The sequence below is a fragment of the Astatotilapia calliptera genome, chromosome 19 (genome assembly GCF_900246225.1).
Source record: "Astatotilapia calliptera chromosome 19, fAstCal1.2, whole genome shotgun sequence".
Classification (NCBI taxonomy): Eukaryota; Metazoa; Chordata; class Actinopteri; order Cichliformes; family Cichlidae; genus Astatotilapia; species Astatotilapia calliptera.
This window is the reverse complement of record NC_039320.1, coordinates 2,608,306-2,628,039: the sequence shown is the minus strand read 5'-3', so window position 1 is coordinate 2,628,039 and position 19,734 is coordinate 2,608,306. Positions and strand designations below refer to the sequence as shown.

The following is a 19,734-nucleotide window of genomic DNA, read 5'->3' as shown; positions in this document are numbered from 1 at the left end:
AATGGTTCTAAAAGATCTTCCCAGCTTGTGTAAATCTACGACTCTCCTTCTTAGAGGTTTATTTATTGAATCATATAAGGAATCATCTAAATCTGATATGTCTAAGAAATTATCTTGCATGAAACCCATGGATCTTTGAGGAAGTCTTTTAAGAAATCCTGTGAAGTCCGAGGTTACATGGCTTTAAAGATTATATTTAATGAGCCGTTCATCAAGGGAGTATTAACAATAATCATCCACTGGTTTCCCGACCCAGAGAGGAATTGCTCTTCCGTGTCTCCAGCAGCTTTGAACAATTCTGGGAAATCATTGGCACGCTCAATGAATCCCAGTTTATTTAGTCATTGTTTATATACTTGTAGCTAATGAGCTGGGGGAGCATGTCTTGAAGGAAACTATTTTCAAAATGCGGCTTTTGTCCTGAAAGTGTGTCATAACTGCAGGACGTGGGATGTCGCCTAGTCAGGGGGGAGGAGGTCACAGTAAAAAATTTCCCAATGAGAGGCAGAGGGAGTAAAGGAAAGCGAACTCATTAAAGGATCTAGTGATGAATTGGACTGGGAATAACCAGGCTGATAAGAAACTCCATTGTGCTTTCCTGCTATGACACTCTGACCTCCACAGTCTGTCAGTTTATTGTTTTATCAATATCTTTTGACCTTTTAACTTTTTCTGTTAAAAGGGCAAGATTTTTGAAAAAAAAATAGAAGAGCGAGGGGGGATTTTTTTTTCCCCCATGAAAATTAAGCAGGAACCTGCATGGGTCAATATACTCTGAAGCCTGTTACGGCCTGGGACAACAGCCTTGGTCCACAGCAGTTCGAGCTGTAAGATGCCGAAATAGAAGCTTCAGCTCTCGCCTTTGCAGGTGATGTAGATGATCAGGTATGATGGTTGACACTCAGTAAGAAGATGACCTGTTATGCTTTACTTATTTCTTAATCTTTCCCTCCTTTTTTTGTGGTCTTCTCTTTTCTTCTTGCTAGTCTGCCCCTCTCTGCCTGTGAGTTCTGGCACTGTTACACTGCAGCACATCTGGAAAGTATTCACAGCCTTATGATTTCGTCACACTACAGCCTTATTCCAAAATGGATGAATTCTACACACACTATCCAATAATGACAAAGTGAAATAAGTTTGCTTGAAATTTAGGGTTTGATTAATAATATAGCCCGATATCCTTCATCACCTGTACATGTTCCTGTCTGTCATCATCTCCAAATCTGGACCTGTATGCCTGCATGGACAGTATACACATGGCTTTAAAGGGCTGGGTTTATAGCTGAAGAAGAGAAATATCCATAGTGTTGCAAAACATAATAAACTTACTGTTTGTTTTGTCTAAAGATTCGTCAGATTTTTCTCCCTATGAAAACTAGAACATGGGACCAGCTAGTCTCATTTTACCATGGTGATGTTGGTCTCCATCTAGTGGTGTTTGCTGGTGGCGCAAAGACTATACTGCCATTTGTTTTTAAATTGAAGTTTATTCATCACAGTCAGTCTTTAGCAACAGAACGATCGTGGGAATGTACAGAATCATTTCTTTCACGAAGAAAAGTCATTGAACAGAGAGGCTTAAAACGAAAAACCATAAACCAGAGCTGATGGAGGAGGTTCACGCAAAGTAGCAGGTAAAGATTAAAGCAATTTCAGAACGTTGAGATTTTGTGTAGAAGGCACATAATCTGAAGAACAGTACACAGTTCAAAGAAAATTCAGAATTACTAAGGACAACAAAAGTCAGGTTTCTTCAACAGAAATAGAACAAAGAAACTGCATCAAAACCATACATTCCCATGTCCTGGAAACAGTATAAGCCACATTTGAGACGCTACAGGAACCTATCAACTAGTCTGCTGACTGCTTACTCTATGGATCATGGCTTTCTAGCAACAGACTCAGGTATTTCCTTGGAGATTGTTTTTCCATCGTGTCTGTCAGAGAAGCCAGGGTCAAAGGTTACAACTGAAAGAAAGCTACAATTTTTCTAGATGCCCAAAGATTACATCTAAGCAACACGTTCGTTTAAGGGAATAACACAGCTGCAGTTATGCCTTCACTGTTCCATTAACCTGCACATGCACACTCTTACAGCTTTGTGGTAACTTTACTTCACAGCCTGGACTGTAGCAACTGTGTTGCATTCAGCCTGTGTTATATTTTTACACTCATCATATCTATTTTTAATTATTCCTTGTTTTTCTTGTTCAAAATTAGCAGTTTAGGGAGTGTGTGTGTGTGTGTTGTAAGTAGTTGTCAACAGCAGAAAAATGAGGCCAAAGCTGAAGTGGCAAAAATTGCAGTTCAGGCTGGGGAAGTGAGTCCCCATCAGGGGGCAGTGATGACTTACACAGGCAGCTCATGCTCATCTGACTCATCTGCTACTTCGGGTCATTAAACGGGACCTGTGTGTGAGCATTTGTCTCCTTTTTTGAGAATTTTTAATGGAATTTGTAATATTACAGCTTGCTAGGCAGTAGAAATAATCCCAGGAGCTTGTGCTTCATTATCAGACAATGAGGTTTTGCATGTTTATTAACAAGGCAGGAGCAGTCTCAGTGTAGATAACGGAATAATAGGTGGGCTTTTAAATCGCCTCACTCTGTAGAAATGTATGTTTGTACCTTCATAAATAAAATGTAATAAATATTAAAATATTTTTTAAAAACATGATCTAAATATTTCTTTCACTAACTTCAGTAAACAAAGCAAATTCAAGTACATAAACAACCATTACTGTTGTTTACTGTAATACAGAGTAAGAGTAAAAAACACACATTTTGCTGCTACTAAATGTCACTAAAAAGCTCTTTCACCAAAACTTTTTTGTGCCATTTGAAATTGCACAGCTTATAATGCTCCCGCAGCCAAACTCCACCTGCTGTCTTTTTTATGTTTCATAAACAAACATGTAACAATCAGCATTGATCTTTTTGTTGCGCTTCATCCCGTGTTGCCCAACTAAGCCGTCACCAGCAGGTAAGGCAGGAGAAACAGGACCTGCAAATAGGTCTGGATTCACTGCCGGGAAGAGCGTCCAGCACCTCGTTGACATCGCCATTAGAAAGACCCTTCCACTTCAGCAACTTGTTCAGGAACTTGAAGTCCTCACTGTAGTCAAAGAAGAAACCCCACAGAGTTAGTAACACATAAATTATTCTGTTAGACAGGTCTATTCATTTAAAAGAGTTTTTCTTTTCTTTTATACAGCGAAGAACAATATTTACAAGATTAAAAGTATAAAATAAGGCATCTAGAAAAGATGTTTTCCTTGATGACCTCTTTGCACACTGTCATCTGGAAGGATGAGCTAAACTGCGCACAACTGTTTTGTGCCAAGTGTTTGCATCCAGAAAATAGACATGAGGGATGTTTGACGAATTGAGAATATAGCTGCTCTGCTGGGGAAGTGTGTTTTACACGTGTAAGCTGGTAAGACGTTACTAAAAACGACTGAATGAAGCACAAATTTGTGTGCATTTTCAAGGGGAGTGTAGCAATGAGACTGTTGACTGCTCGATCAAATAGGTTATCTATGGAAGCTCCTAATTATGATCTATAGTTATATTTACATTTGTTTTACAGCAGTGAAATAGTCATATCAAGAAAAATCCTTAGGGCTCTTAGTGATCCCATGGTCTCTTGGTGAAAATGGGTTTCACAACCAGTTGGTCAGGGATGTTGCTTCCTGTCCTTGCAATTGCTTTGGTTGCAAGCAGATTGCTGTGGTTGCCCATAGTTTGCTCATAACATGGAAGAAGCGTACTTTGACTTACATTTCCAGCATGTGTCAAATTGCACTACAGTTTGAAAATAAGTCTGTGTCTCTGAAGGAAACTACAGAAATCTGCTGGTCAGAGCAGTCAGAAGGAGGTTATCGATGCAGCACCCTCTTTCCTATCAGCGAGAGGCTGAGGCCTTTACTGAGAAGGTGTGTAAACATGTTTGTATTGATACAGGTAAGAGATCATTTTACCTCTTTCTGAAATAGTCCTGCTGTAGACGTGCCATTATTATCTTCAGTGCATCAATGGATGTGCAGTCCAACACCTCTTGGATGCCCAGCATCATCTTGCGCCACTCGTGGACACCGGGAGCCTGATAAATCACAAAAAAGTATGACAGGAATTCATGTCAAGGTTAAGATTTTTTTCCAGTTGCTCTTTTGGTAAAACGTCATTCACATAACAATAAGCAGACTGTTTGCAACTTGTTGATCTCACCAAGAGTGAAATGCTCTTGTGAAGATGGTTTGCATCTTCATGTATTTGTTCACCAATATTAGGAGCCCATCGGCCCTTCAGGGTTCTCTGCTTGTTTGTTATAAGATGTTCGACATAAGTGCGGGCGATGATCTTATAGGCCTCATCCACCACCTCCTGAGACACATAAAGACAATATGAATGCAGTTTGACTGAATCGGTTTAAAAAAACAACTACAGGTAAATTTGTGTATATTTGACATCTGGGAATTTTCTTACTTTTTTCTCATCCATAACATAGGGCAGTGTGGGGAAGTGACTGTAAACACTGTAAACAAAGTGGTTCAAGTTGCTGCCCGATCTGAAGAAATCTTTAAAGTGGTTCTGCCGGACAGAAAATGTCGTATTAATAGAAGAAAATATATTTACCTATATATATATATTTTTTAATCTGTGGTTAGGATGGATAGATACCTCTGCAATAACAGTTATAATTTCCATCAGGAATGTTAAAGTAGACTGCTCCAGGTTCTCCAGTGTTTCCACAGTTTCTTTGACAAGAGAAGGTGTGACTCCCGTACCAATCGTCTGAGCATACTTCCTGAAAGAAACAGCATAAAATATTTATAAAACAGGCATCAGCTTTGATCATCATGTTCTACAGCATGTTAAGCCTTCAAGTAGATATCCAGTGGTGAATAAGTATTTTGATTCAATTATAGGGCTCAAAGAAACTGAATTAACATTTGCCACAGAAACACAGAAACCACTCACCTGAGTTCCTTACATGTTTTCAGTGTTTTGAGGAAGTGTATTGTTTCTGGGTTGTCAGTTTGTGCCCATTTTTTAAGATCGACATACTGCTCTTCACTGTACCTACAAACCAAAGAGAATACACAGTGAAAAAAAAAACATGAGTTTCATCAAATCTCAAAATCTCAGACGTGATGAATCACCTATTTCTGAAGAAAAGATAAAGACTCACCTCTTGACAAATGTTCGAAACTCTTGGAAACAAATTTCTTGCACTTCATCGTGCAGTTCTGGAAGGAGTTTTTGTGCTTCTCTGGGTACGGCATTAATACACTTCAAGAGGGACAAATGATATGATAGGTCACTAACAGTTTTTCACTATTTACAACAGAAATTTCAAATAAACTTTCTTTGCAATGATCTAACAGAACATTTTCTATAATTTCACAGAAAACTTTTAGCATTCCTGTCATTTACTACAACAGCATTTCTCTGTCATGCAGAAAAACTGAGACATACTGTTAACATTGTATTTTCAGCTAACTCATGGACTAAATGCATAAACTTCATTAGACTGACAAAAAGTGCCCTGTATGTGACCTATGATATAAAACTCATCTGACGCTCCTGCTGAAGAGCATTTTTCTTACCTGGATAGTGTCCACATAAAGTTTAACATAATCTTCTTCTATGCAGTTTGGAGCTATGCCGGTCTCATTCTGCAGGATTTTGTCCAGGGACTCTCTGATCTCTTTCTGTGGACAAAAACGACACAGAAGTAGACTGTAAGCTTACTTTCTATCAGGCATACAATCTGAGAGTCTACCAGGGAAACACCATGTCCCAAATTAGAAATGTAACTTTGCATATTTTTAATGAAGTGAGCCCTGAGGCCAATTTTGCTCATGTCAGTTGAGGTTAACTCTAGTGGCCATTTTGGTTCAGAGTAGTTTGGTTTCTATTTTGTACATTTGTACTGCTGAGAGGATGGACGTTGTTGCTTTCATTTAAATGTGTCATTGAGGGATCTGACAGACTTACTGAGTGACACTTTCTCCCAGCAGGCTGTTGATATCAGATTACTGTCTGGCCTGTTTTTCTTACAGATGATTGTAACAGTGTTTCTGTTCCTTTTCTTCTTGTGACATCTGATTGGGCTGAAGTTTCAGAAAGTCAAGTCAACTTTGAGCACTTTTAGTACCTGCATGACTCCTACAGATACTTAAAATGTATAAACCACTTTGCTTACTAACTCATATTCAAAGAAGACTCAATGAAGTAATGCAAATACTGCGTTTAGAAACATTTTCATTTCCAGTTCATTTATATGGCGATCATGAGCCAGTCTACTTGTGAACAGGGGCTGAGATTGTGGCTTTTTTTTTTTCTCAACTACTTCTATGCATCTGTTCTTTGATCTGGTTAAGGCCTGAGGTTGATCACACCTTTCAAACCAAAGAGCAACACTGCCACCAAAGGGATTGTGGGGAAAGTGTTACACTTCCAGGAAATAACTTGGTCCCACAGCTGTGGTTTACACTGGCACACAATAACAACCTCTGCGTGAGAAGTGTTGAGAGAGGTGGGACAGATAGAGACTGAAGTCCCACTGGCTTACCTCTCACTACATCTGAGAAAAGGCTAAACATCCGGAAACAGAGTTTGTGTGCATTTGCTAATCATCATTATTTTTAATCAAACATAACTCAAAATACAAGTTGGGTCAATATGTTAAATGAGAAATGTGATTTGTGTAGTGAAAAGGTTTTGATTTTGTGTCTGTAGACATGATCTAGCTTTGACCTTGGCATAATAGTGTCAGGAATGTGAAGCATTAGAAATGTGTCACCAACACATGATTATACATGTTTTTGAACAAGACTTGGAAAAACACAAAATCATAATTTATTTGTGATTTTGCTGATGGTTAATTATGCTTAATGCTGATGCTTATATTGAATATACCTGATATTTGGGTATTTAAAAAAAACAAATAGTATTTGTAAAGACACACCTAGCTACACAGAGGCTGTGTAGAAAACAACCTTGAATGATATCAGTGTGTGTGTGTGTGTGTGTGTGTGTGTGTGTGTGTGTGTGTGTGTGTGTGTGTGTGTGTGTGTGTGTGTGTGTGTCACCAAAGATTGTCTGGCTCATAAAATGTATGATAAGTTATATTGGTATTCTTACCTGCACACTTTGAAGCAGCTTCTCCTTTGCCTTGTCTTTCCATTCACAGAACAGCTTTTGGTCAGACTCCCTGCTTGGAAAGTACCAGAAAATACCCACATCAGAAGTGAGCACCAGCATGTGTTAACAGCTAACATTCAGACAAGAGACAAATGCTTTCAATCCTAATTCCCTATTGATATGATGAAACCTGCTTTAACATTTTAATTCCCTGTTTTTGAAATAACAGGTTGAAGATATTGTGAATAACAATGAATAAAAGCAGACTGAACCAGTTTGCTATATGCCAGGATTTTATAGCAAATCTCTGTATTTATGCTTAAATTTTGAACACATAAAACAGAAATAACACACTGAATTAATCCGAGAGCTCTAGACGTGATGATCATAGTTCATATTTTTTCTTACCTTTTGTGCTTAACTATAAATTTGAACGCTAGTTTTCATAGATGTATGTGAATGGTGACTAGATTGGTTGTTATATAGTTACTTAGGTCTTACTGACCATTCAAAATGCTCATTTGCATATTCTGGCATCTGGGCTGGAAGACACGCCCAACAACCAGCTTAACATCCAAGTGCGTCATTGGTTTGATCTTCACCAAATCTATATTTAAAGGTACAAATGCACACAACAGCACTGAGCTGATGTGGCTAGTTAAACAAAAAAAGGTAAGCTGGCACATAAATACCTCGGATATTTATGTTGGACCCAGTCCATCAGTTGCAGGCATTGCTTGACAGATTTGATCTCCTGGAGCATTTTGTTCAGGATATTGAATGTCTGAGGGTTGGACCATTCAATGACACTCTGTTGTCCCAAATTAGCCTCTATGAGGTTGTAAAGGCTTTCAGAGGACACCCCAAGACACTGAATGAGATCCATAAGTGAGCTGCTTTGTTGTCTCTGCATGGATTGCTCCTCTGCAGAGTTAAAGGAGTTCTGGGCCAAAGGGTTCTCATACCCATGACCTGCACAGTCATGTCCTATGAAAGAGCCAGAAAGAACAAACAAACATGTGAACTCTACATTTGTTTCATGTTTTGACTTGATCCAAGCCAAATGAAGGGGTTATATTTTATATATTTTTTTTCTGATAAAAAGGGGCGATGTAAAATTCTTGCTGTGACTCGGCCAAGATCTGTGACAATGAGCCTGTCAGAGTTTGCCAGCTTCTAAAAGCCTGGGTGATGTAATTGTGAATGAATGAAATGCCAGAGACTAAGCAATTTATCAAGCTCATCCTTACTCCTGATGCTCTTTCCATTTGAGCTCAGGTGATTTTTTTTTTCCATCAAGACAGTCAGTCAGTGTCTACCACTGAGTTGGTCCCTTTGAGAAGGACAAATAGGTGTCAGTTTTAACCCTCTCAGGCTCAAATTAAGTTTTTTGTTGCTAATGCACAACCAAGTCCTGCAGTGGTACTTCTGAGTAAAAAAAACTCATAAAATATGTATGTGGGGTAATCAGGTTGTTAGTTTTTAACTGTTGCAAATCGGCAACGCCTGCCTTGAGAGGGTTAACATTGGTGCTAGTCACCTGATGCCATTGGTTATGAGTCTTATTGTCTACTTCCTTTAATCTTGACATTCCACTTGTAGTTTGTGGCTAGTTTCTGGCTACAGTGCATGTTTTTTCACTTAATCATATCCAAACATAAAATTCGCTTTGTTTTCGGATAGGAGGAAGTAAAACCAGCACTTATGATGAAATTTAAGTGTGCACTTGATTATATAAGTAGGAAGCCTCTACACTTATCGATATTAACTTGGGAATGCATGTTGGGACATATTTGTTCTGGTTTGTTTGGGAATACCCTGCATACCTGAGGCTAAGCTGCGCTGATATGCAAATATTGCAACGTTACTTTGTTGCCGCTTCAGCAACAGCTTGTGCTGCTCGTGTGTTAAACTAGTTTTTATTTCTGAGTTAATGGCCTATCAGTAACAATCAATCAATAAATAGCAATTATTTCAAACAAATATAAAATAGCCAGTCCGTGGATGATTCCAGTTATTATTCCTTGCTACATATAAACTATACAGATGAAGGATTCCCACAGTAATAATAGTAAAGCGCTCTTACCGTCTTGTATGTTGTTGTTATTTTCTATTAAGGGTTTCTTGCCCTCACTCATCCGAATCTTCTTCTTTCTGCTGAAAATCTTCTTCATATCGACTTTTAACTGCTCGCTCTTTTAGCAAAGACGATGCTTGAACACATGCAGTGTCACGTTTCAGTAATGCACTCCTGGCAGCGCTGTGTGGTGTGGAGCTTATAAAGCAGTCGAAGGGATTTTCCCGTAGCATCACTGCGACTGTACAAAATGCTTTCGTTTCTGCATCATTTGACATCATCCTAACAGCAATGATGCAATGTGTAATAATAATAACAACAATAATACCTACAACTCGCCGAAGAAAGCCTGTTGTCCTCACTTTTGTGAAATTTGTGAAAACATCCTAACATTTAAATAATATATCGCTTTGGGGGGTTAAAGTGTGAACACTGTGGTTACACATTGCTGAATGAGTCGTTGTACTACAGTGTAAAACGAGTCCCACTTTAACTTGCACACATGAAAACTACATGAAATCTGTTCATTAAGAATCAGTCAAAGAATACTGTGTGTACTTATTACATATGCAACCTACAATTATGTAGTAACCTTAAAAAAGCAACAGCAGGAAAGTGAGTTGGAGACATTCTTTGGCTCTGCCCTTAGGACTTTGTCTATAAATAACTATCAATGCCAATGTAATGAGTCAGAGTGAAAAGAAAAAAAAGAAATGTGTGTATGTGTAGGCATGCAAAGTAAAGTAAAACTGCAGTACTGATTTATGTTGAACATAACAGACATTTTTAATCTGTAAAGTAGCTGACAAAATATGGCAACAGGTACACTATATGTACAAAAGTACTGGGTCACACCTCTTTGAATTCAGGTGTTTTTGGCCCTAAAACTGTATAAAATCACCTGGCTTGCAATCTGCTTTTACAAATATTTGTGAAAGACTATAGAGCTCAGTGAATTTGAGTGCGTTCTATAATGTGTCACCATTACAACAAGTGAGTTTGTGAAATTTCTGTGGGTGATATTATTGCAAATGTGGAAGTTTTTGGGAACCACAGCAAATGGCAGTCCACACAAAGCTACAGATAAATTGCTTAGTGCGTCTGGCATTAACATCAGCATGAAAACGGTGCACCAATAGCTTCTTCCCACACCGGGTCATCCCGGGACACTTCCTCACTTTTAAGCCGAACAACGTACACGAAATACATACATACATACATACGTACGTACGTACATACGTACGTACACGGAATTTACATGTAACGTCAACAAGGTAAGTGCACCTGTAATGTAGACATAACATAGACATAATGTACACTTAGATGAAATATACATACATGTACATGTAACATACAGGTAGAAGATAATGTACATGTAATGTCAACGAGATACACGAAAGTGCAACGAAGACATGTCACTGTTCAATTTCAAAATAAAATAAAAACTTAAATCAATTGTTAAGTGGTAACTGTAGCCCTGTCTCAGATCTTTATTTTCTCAGCATTCAAAGGTTTCATGATTTAGTTGGTTTAACAGATCAGGTTCTTAACTGATTTTTATCACAATGAGGATAGATGTGTTTGTATTTCAGTAGTTTTAGATCTGCAGAAATCAAAATTTGAAAAGTGGATCCTTGAGGATGTGTTCTTTGTTACTCTTTACCTATCTTTAATACAAATGCAGCTCTTTTAAACCAGAATTAGTGCATTGGTGCTTTCAGTTACTGTGCTCCTGTCCTTTGGAACGAGCTGTCTGCTGACGTGAGGTCAAACAGAGCCGTGTCTACATTCAAAAGCAAACTCAGAACCTCTTTATTCTCACAGGCTGATATTTAATCACTGTGTGCCTTTTGTTGATTCCATTGCCTTGAGGCATAGTAGACCTACATAGGTTTTTAGGTTTTATGTTAAGTGTAATGAAATGCGCTATATTAAAAAATTACTGTTGTCACTGCCATTGTTTGCAACAAAGTACAACTCCTCAGTGCTGTATCTCATTTTGATGATGAATTGAAAGTCAGCAACTGGATGAGAGGTGTGTGAGAGAGAGACTAGGAGTGGACTTGGGAGTGGAATTTCCCCAGGAAAACCGTCTCCCAACAGTACAACAAATACAACAGTTTTAACTAGTTGTTGTGAGTCAAAGGAACATCCACAGGAATGGTTTCCAAAAGAACAATGCCTGTTAACGAGATGATCAGTGTTATTTTTAATATTCGCTAAAAATTGCTTTGAAAGGGCTTAATTATGAATCAATAAAGGAATTCAATTTATAGAGAAGCAGTAGTTATAGTTAATCATATCAGTCTTGCATGAATATAGGTATTTTAAAAGGTATTTTATTTACTTTATACATACCATACATTATTTACTTTCTTTATGGCAGCCCTCCTTGTCCAGGAGGATATTTAATGTGTTTACTCTGTATCTACATTGGACACGAGGCTGAATTTTCTTTAGCTTACTCTATAATGTGCAAATAATCTTGTAAAATATTAGCTCCCTTTATTTATTTTTCAGTCACCCAATTGATGGTGCTCAGTCTTTCTGTTACGCCATCACACTTTACAGTTGCCTCTGTGAGCCAATGAAACTGCCTGCATTCAAATTTTTAAATTTTCCTGCAGTTGTTGATGCTGCTTGCTGCAAACCGTTTACCTCAACTAATTACAGTCGGCGTGTCTAATTCTGCAAACCTTGAGGAAATTTCCATTACAAATATTTTATGGAGAGAAAGCTGTTATGAACATGGCGGGGATTATCCCTACATGGGCGTGCACAACAGCAAGCAGACGATCTGGATAATCCCCTCACTGCCGGCAAACTTGAAAGGTAAATGGTAAAACAGTCACAAGTAGTCTGCATTTTTATTTGATGCATGCTTTAATAGAATCAATCTGATTGTTTGGGTAAAAGATTATTGCATGGACTGAAAATACAATTTAACACCCACTGACTCTCTGGAGTATGAGGTGTATTTTTACAACTTGAAATTTGTTTACACAAATATCTAACTAGGAGCTGAGTCGTCAAGAGATAAAAGAGCTCCAATAGTTACATGAAAGTACCGAAAATACTGTACAAAGCTTCGCTGTGGGGACAAGAGCTCACCTTATTTATGGCCCTCTCAGAGTCTGATAGCTTCAAATGTATGCAGAAGATTTTATTTTTCAAAAGAATTATGATTGTTTAAAAATGTTGGATCTTTCCAGGAAAGAAAACTGCAAAAACAGGACAAATGAACAAACAAAGAAATCATTAAACATAGACATACAAAGGGGGGAGGCCATGAGAGTACCATGGGAGTGATTCACAGGGACTGATTTGCTTTTAGAGCAAGCCTCCAGTAGCCACTAGAGTAGTGCATGCGTAAAACAATATAATAACCACAGCCCAACGCGGCTGCTTTTTTCCAAGGATCTCAGTGTACTCTTTGTCCATGTTGAGCATTACAGGACATCTTTAAGTTAACGTTACCAATATTAATTTAAACATATCTTTCTTTCAGTTTATAATTGCAACATCTTTGAAAGGACACGCCCACTGTTCAAAGTCCTTAGATCAGACCGCCTCTTTTCTTTAATTATCTAGACTGGCCTCAGCGTGGACGATATGTGTTAAAGGTAAGGTAAACTGGCTGCTGCTGCTTGTGCACGGACTATTTGGCTTTGTGTGCCGTTTCATACTGAAAAAGCAAGTGAAATCTGCAGAAAACCAGGTGTTGCATGGGATCAATCATAATGAGGCTATGCCAAGGTAAAGTAATGTTTGAAATTTAATCCATGCCAAAGTGAACATGCCATCTTTATTGCATTTATTTTATTTTTATGTTAATATAACTCATACATTTCTGTTGCAGGTTTATTTTGATGCATCAGTGAAAATGGGTATGTGTAAATTTTTGCATATCATTAAAAATGAACACGTGAGCAGTAAAGTAAAAAAAAAAATGAGCAGATTTATGAAGAAACTCACACGGTGACGCCACTCTACTGAACCCTTCTGCATATTGAATCCATTGTATCGTGTCTATTTCAGTCTTTTTCCTTGGGTTAGATTTCAGATATGCATGTGCTACTTCCATGGTTAAATAAACCAAACATCTTACATCTTGTCTGCACTGAAACTTGAGAGGAAGGTTTTTGTTATTGAGGACAAGTGGAAACCAGGTGAAATCCCACACCTGAATCTGACCGGGGTCAGGCCTGATAGGTAACAGGAAGAAAGCTCACTTGTGCTGATTTTTAATTAGAAGTCCTTTTGGTTTGACAGTGTAACTGAGCCCATGTGCAAATCTCTGGGTTCTTGCAGACTATATAGACTATATTCCAGATGACCTAATATGACCCTGGTCAATTTGACCTACTGCAAAAATTTCCCTTAATTAATGTTCATATCAAATTTTGAACTACAGATCTATTTAGAATGTATAAATACCTGACATTAATACATGGATGAAGAATGCTTAATTAATAAGAATTAATGAGGTTTCTCTTTACTATAAACCACTTTATAATCTTATAGTAAATGTATTTTGGGTCACTTAAGGAAAAGTCATCAAATTTCAGGTTAAAAAAAAAAAAAATTTGTCATTTTTACAGCTGTCAAACATCAAAATGGGTCAAATTTGTGTGCAAGAATTCCAGAAAACTCCAGAAGTCTTTGAGTGGATTTTAAGCTTTTAAAATCTTTTATTTGAGAGTCCTTCATGGCACAAAATCCAACAGGAAATCATCTGAAGAACCGAACCCAACATCCATTAGTTAACCAGTGTTACATTAGTTAAATAAGTCAATATGGCATAAAAATTGTCATCTTTTTGTCTTCCGTTTTAAATTTTCATTTTTGAAATTACAGACACGATTATTTTGCATCTCCTATTGGGCAATGTGGAGTCGCTTTGAGTATCTTTGTAGCTATTTTTCATCTCTTTGTGGTAACGTTGCCTTTTGTCACAGTCACAGAGGGGCGGGTCAGTACCTGTGCATTATTTCCTGCTTGATTTATTCAGTCTCTCTGTTTCACCTGAAGCTCCATAGTTCCTCACATCCTGCCTCTAAGTAAAAATGTCAATTAGCCTCAAATGCAAGTTTTTCCAAATGTCTGTTTTCTATTTACTAACAGAATTTCAAAATAGTGCTGGAAACGTCAACAGCGGTTTGAAAATCAGCAGACCAGCTGATCAACGCCTAACAGCTATACAAATCCCCACAAGTGTGACTACAGCCTCATTTCTGAAGGTAAACTGTTGATCGTATGGGCTATAGACCATTTTTGTCCACTATCATCAGCAAATAATGTGCCCTCATCATAGTCAGAGGACTTTAGAAGCACTGGCAAAAGCATACATTTCTGTTTCTTCTGTAACTTCTGTAACATCCACACCTAAATGTGTTTGCACGTGTGGATTCATATGTTCGGTGTGGATCCCAGTGAAAAGTGATCTCTGCCTGCCTCTTAGCATGCAGCACTAACACCAGCTCAGAGGAAGTATCTGTACAGCATTGCAGCTTCCTATAGCACTGAGCATGTCCGGCGCCTCGTCACCCAGCACTACATGAACGTGCAGTACAGGTGTATACGAGCAGGTGAGAAGAACCAAAACAAAATAAAATAAATACAATTCAGATGTAACTTGTTGTTGTGTGCTATCTCTCTGTTTTTCTAAACTGTTTGTAAACCACTTTCACTGATAAGCATCTGACTTATCCTGTTACAGTCCTTTACAGTGAGTCATTGAGCAACGGCTGAGTAACGGCTTTCACACTGTGGTTTGTTTTGTATATTTGTTTTGTCTTTGTGTAGTCATAGACTACAACCACAAAAGAGACATACTTTTTGAGGCTTCTGTGGCCTCACCTGAGAATGACAGAGAGGATCATCTATCAAAAACACAATCGGAAGTTTCTTCAGGGTCAAAAAACAAGAGCAAGACCAGTGCAAAACATTCTAGAAAACCGTCCCAAAGAACAGAGAAGCCAGGTGAGACGTGAGCTATCAAGTGATAGCTGAAGTTACAATATTTTAAATATCCTAAGGATCATCGCTTTATTTTATCCCACCTTATTTCCCTTTTTAATATGTCCTTCTAACACCCTTACGCCTTACGCATCTGAACTAGTCTGCACATGTAGATAATTATAGTTGTCACGTATGGAGATTTTGAAAGCACTTAACGAGCAGCTCATTTCCATGTTTACTTTTCAGACTTGCAAAGAGTTAAAATGAAAACTTTTTGCCACAATATTTAGCTCATCTTTATATTTTTTAAAATGTAAAATATAAGAACCATCATTTCATGGTAATTTATACTGTAAAGTTCCCAATACATTATAGATAGGAACTCGAGAATCCCAAGCAAACAACTGGCAACAGTGTGGAGAAGAAAAAAAAGAAAATTCCCCTTGGGTTGGAAAGTACCGACTAAGGAAAGCAAAGAGAGAAAAACACTGAGAAAGGGAAAACAAAAAAAGAAAAAACTATTAATTTAAAAAACATAAATAATATGATTTAATGATAAAGAATTCTCAATTCAATTCAGTTTTATTTATATGGTGCAAAATCACAACAGCAGTTGCATCAAAGTGCTTCATATTGTAAGGTTAAGATCTTACAATACAGAGAACTTAAGAAGACTTTATTCAAAATGAGAACATTGAAAATGTTTTTTAAAAAGAAAGAGAAGTCAAAACTTTTAATGTAACATATTTGAAATTGCAGGTCCTTTAATGCATCTGCATCAACACATAGAAAGGCTAAGAAGTGCACATGGTCACAAACACAGAGAAGGAAAAGTCCGAGGAGCAAGTCAGCAAAACATTTGGAATTATTTGGAACTTTCTTCAAAAATGTTATATTTTAGTTTACAATCATCTGTGAACTAAAAATTCACTGGACACTTTATTAATTACACCTGTTCAACTGCTCATAAACACAAATACATGGGAATATGCACGCATAAACACGCAAACGGTGCCAAGTCACTGCATTAAGGCACATGGTTAAATAACCTGCTGAAGTTCACACTGAGGCTCAGAATGAGGAAGGAAGGATACTTTTGTAACTTTGAACATGGCATAGTTGTTGGTGACAGATAGGCTGGTATTTCAGAAATGGCTGATCTACTGGGATTTTCCCACACAGGCATCTCTAGGCTTTACAGAGAACGTTTGAAAACGAAAGTCTTCAGTGAGAGGCAAAATGAAAATGCCTTGTTAATGTCAGAGGAGAATGGCCAGACCGATTTAAGCTGATAGGAAGGCAACAGTAACTCACAAATCAGCTTATTTCAATCCAGATATGCAGAAGAGCATCTCTAAATATACAACACATCAAACTTTGAGGCACATGGGCTACAGCAGCAGACTGGGTGACACTCCTGTAGCTAAGAACGGGAAACTGATGGCTCACCAAAATTGGACAATAGAAGACTGACAGATTTTGGAGTATTCAACATGAAAGCATGGCTCCATTCTGCCTTGGATCAACAGTACAGGTAGATGCTAGTGCGAGGATATCATTTTTTCATGTTTTTCTTGGCACACTTTTGGTCTTTAGTACTAGCCAAGCATTGTGTAAATGCCACAGCCTACCTGGGTGTTGCGCATGTCTGACCCCTTTATGAGCGCTACATCTCCATGATAGGGTATCATGTTATAAATCATGTCAAACTGGTTTCTTGAACATGAAGATGAGTTCACTCTACTCAAACGGCCTCCACAGTCACCAGATCTCAGTCAAGTAGAGCAATTTTTGTAGTGAGATGGGAGATTTACATCATGGATGTTTAGCAACATGAACCAAAGCTTCTGAGCAATGTTTCCTGCACTTTGTTGAATCTTTGCCACAGAGAATCAACATAATAAGGCAGCCAGTGAGAGTATGCCAGTTACCAAGAATATTATCAACTATCTTATAAATATTCACTTTCTTCTGTAGAGTTAAACATTTCATTTTTCGCCAGGAGCCAGGATCAGACTGTCGGATGAGGAAGAAGAGCAGGGAGGACCAAATGATTCTCTGAGTGAATGTCTGAGCTCCCTCTCTGTGGGAGGATGGGACGGTGACAGCTTATCTGATTTGTGATTCTTTTATAATAATATAGTGACGCTTTCTGCTACTTAAACGCCACAAAATGCAGTTTCCAGTATATATACTGTATATACTGATCAGACACTACTGGTGTTTAAAGGAAAGCTTCAGGAATTTTGAATTGAGATTTTCACTTGCATCTAGAAATTGTTTACAGTTATCTGGATCATGCATTCTTTGTATTTGTTGAAATAAATACTCTGTATGTGAGCTTCTAAATGTACAGCTGTGTCTTAGTTTTGTGTTAAGTTAGAATTCCTCCTTATCAGAATGTGTAACTGTTTTTCTTTTTTCTTTTTTTTAAAGCCTATTTAAGCTTTAAACGATGTTTTATGCATCTGCAAGATCAGTTTTTGTAAGACGTAAAGATGAAGTTAATGTAGCGCCCTCTGTGACTGGGGGAAATCCTTTGGAAGACTTGATTTCCATGAAGTCACGTGATCGCTACCGTTAAAGAGAGGAATAATGGGAAGTGCGTGCCTGTGCTGGCGTGCTTAGCGCTTGGTGCTGGCCACAGGCTCATCACGAGCAGATAATGTTTCTTTGGCTGCTTTAAAGAAGAGTTTGCTTTCATTTTTCATTTCCTTGGCTAAATGAAGCCGACTTGGATGTTTTTTTCTTAGTGTTAACGGAAAAAGTAAAGCCTTTTCCCCCCTTTTTTTGCTGCTAACACAGGTTTCCCATTGTTGATATGAAACAGATGTTTTGGGATGCATTAGTTGCATAAGTACCTCTGGAATTCAGGAAAGTTTAAAATCTTCAAATTCTTCACGTGAACTAGTATGGATGAAAACTCTCTGAGAGAGGCATTGATGATATGCTGAGGTCTGATAACTGTATTATTTTTTTTATTTTCACTTAGAATAAAGTCATTGACATCTATGTTCTGCATGTGCAATTCTTAAATGTATATGTTTATAGTTGTGTGTGACTGTCTCTTTTGTTTTATCTGTTTAGGAACTTGTATTTTCACTTTAATAGTCACTGCTATTAATTTCTACTCATCTGTTTTACAGTCCTGTGAAAAAGTCTTTAGCCACCCCATCATTTCTTAATATATTTTGCAAGAAAAGGCAGCTTTCCTGTCATTTCTTTGGTGTTCAGGAATAGTTCTCCGGGCTTCTTCAAGGACATTCAACTCTCGTCTTTGGATGTTGGCTGTTGTTTCTTCTGTTCTCTGCCAAGATGATCTCACACTGCTTCAGTAATGTTCTGGTCTGGGGTTTGGGAAAGGCCAGTCAATGACTGATGGGGGTTTTCTGTCCGGGTATGCTTTTACTGAATTGGCAGCGTTTAGGATTATTGTCCTGCTGAAAAATGAAAGTGCTGCCAATCAGATGCTTTCTAGATTGTTTTAAATGGTGGATTAAAGTCTGATGATACTTTTCTGCTTTCACATTTCTGTTAATTTTCACAAGCGGCTGATTAGAACCAAAAATTTCAGATTTCGACTCACCACACCTTAAGACCTGTTGCCACGGATTTTCAGTCCACTTATTCATCAACTGAAGAGTCTCTAGCCCCGTGTCAGGTCTTTGCTGGATTTTTTTTTTTTTTTTAATTTCTAAAAGATGAGTCATATCCAAAAAATGTATGCTGTAAATAGATTTTTTTAGACCTGCCACTTCTTCTTTTGTCCTCTACTGGTCCAGTTTCCCCAAATTTGTGAAGGCCACACTGCACACTGTGCTGAGATATGCCAAGTTTTTAGCTGATAGCTTTTTACGAATCACATTCTTTCGTGCAAAAATACTATTTCATGTCTGTCAGACTGCTTTCTTGGGCATTTTTCATAGATTTGCCAAGTTGTCTGTTATGTGCAGAGACAACACTGGTTCATCACTTGAGTTAGGGGCCTTTTTTAAACTATTATTTAAGGTAACCTGAAACCTAATGTATCCTGCTTATGTTTGCCATGGCCCCGCCAATAATGTTATTATGTGGTTCAAAGACATTTTAATAATCATTTCCACCTTTTTGTAATCATGATTTGTACCAGGTGTGTTATTTAATGGGGGCATAACTATTTTTATTTAGACAATACTATAATATATGCAAAGATGATCATAATTCCCTCATGGCAAAAAATCAATGCTTTGCAATTTTCAGAGAAGCAAACAGCTTTGAGTATAAAAGAGCGATGTACACCAAGCCAGACAGAGGTTTAAACATTTCAGTAGCCTGAAATCAGGAACAGGGAGGCTTTTTCTGTCTGTGTGGTATCACAAAGCTCCAGTATTATGTGCATTGATACTTAGGGGGATTTCTTTTTCAAATAAGCACGTTGCGTTATCCTCAAATTTTTCAAGACAGAAGAGTAAAAGTATAAATAAATTTGAATTTCCCAAATGAAATATCAAAACACTATTTACGCACAGCTATTACTGCTGTCAATATAATTTAACACACAGCAACAGA

General features: G+C 37.8%; 2 protein-coding genes across 4 annotated transcripts; one reads left to right on the top strand and one right to left on the bottom strand.

Annotated features, from left to right (window-relative positions):
* Nucleotides 1–2,766: 2,766 nt before the first annotated feature.
* On the bottom strand, nucleotides 2,767–9,383 carry LOC113012231 (uncharacterized). Of its 2 annotated transcripts, none has more exons than XM_026152301.1 (11): nucleotides 9,235–9,383; nucleotides 7,841–8,135; nucleotides 7,149–7,221; nucleotides 5,609–5,713; nucleotides 5,191–5,291; nucleotides 4,980–5,081; nucleotides 4,680–4,806; nucleotides 4,485–4,589; nucleotides 4,227–4,382; nucleotides 3,980–4,101; nucleotides 2,767–3,114 (listed from the first exon to the last, which is right to left on the bottom strand). In XM_026152301.1, exons 1-11 carry the CDS (start codon nucleotides 9,320–9,322, stop codon nucleotides 2,973–2,975), a joined length of 1,416 nt encoding a protein of 471 aa, XP_026008086.1. In that variant the 5' UTR covers nucleotides 9,323–9,383; the 3' UTR covers nucleotides 2,767–2,972. The 2 variants fall into 2 exon arrangements, with proteins under 2 accessions (XP_026008086.1, XP_026008087.1); XM_026152302.1 differs by having other exon boundaries at nucleotides 7,149–7,218.
* A 3,426-nt stretch (nucleotides 9,384–12,809) lies between these two features.
* fam216a (family with sequence similarity 216 member A) lies at nucleotides 12,810–18,702 on the top strand. Of its 2 annotated transcripts, none has more exons than XM_026153097.1 (6): nucleotides 12,810–12,981; nucleotides 13,085–13,112; nucleotides 14,350–14,465; nucleotides 14,687–14,813; nucleotides 15,037–15,207; nucleotides 17,189–18,702. In XM_026153097.1, the coding sequence occupies exons 2-6, from the start codon at nucleotides 13,109–13,111 to the stop codon at nucleotides 17,308–17,310; spliced, it is 540 nt and encodes a 179-aa protein (XP_026008882.1). In that variant the 5' UTR covers nucleotides 12,810–12,981; nucleotides 13,085–13,108; the 3' UTR covers nucleotides 17,311–18,702. The 2 variants fall into 2 exon arrangements, with proteins under 2 accessions (XP_026008882.1, XP_026008881.1); XM_026153096.1 differs by having other exon boundaries at nucleotides 12,812–12,981; nucleotides 15,031–15,207.
* Nucleotides 18,703–19,734: the final 1,032 nt, after the last annotated feature.

Excerpts from the sequence above, each read along its gene's own strand:
- LOC113012231 (XM_026152301.1), bottom strand. The coding sequence starts at position 9,322 with ATGAAGAAGATTTTCAGCAGAAAGAAGAAGATTCGGATGAGTGAGGGC. Across the intron at positions 5,714-7,148 it reads AGCTGCTTCAAAGTGTGCAG|AAAGAGATCAGAGAGTCCCT; the intron begins GTAAGAATACCA and ends TTTTGTCCACAG. Across the intron at positions 5,082-5,190 it reads TTTCGAACATTTGTCAAGAG|GTACAGTGAAGAGCAGTATG; the intron begins GTGAGTCTTTAT and ends TTTGGTTTGTAG.
- fam216a (XM_026153096.1), top strand. Across the intron at positions 14,466-14,686 it reads CTACAGCCTCATTTCTGAAG|CATGCAGCACTAACACCAGC; the intron begins GTAAACTGTTGA and ends CCTGCCTCTTAG. Across the intron at positions 14,814-15,030 it reads GTACAGGTGTATACGAGCAG|TCATAGACTACAACCACAAA; the intron begins GTGAGAAGAACC and ends GTCTTTGTGTAG.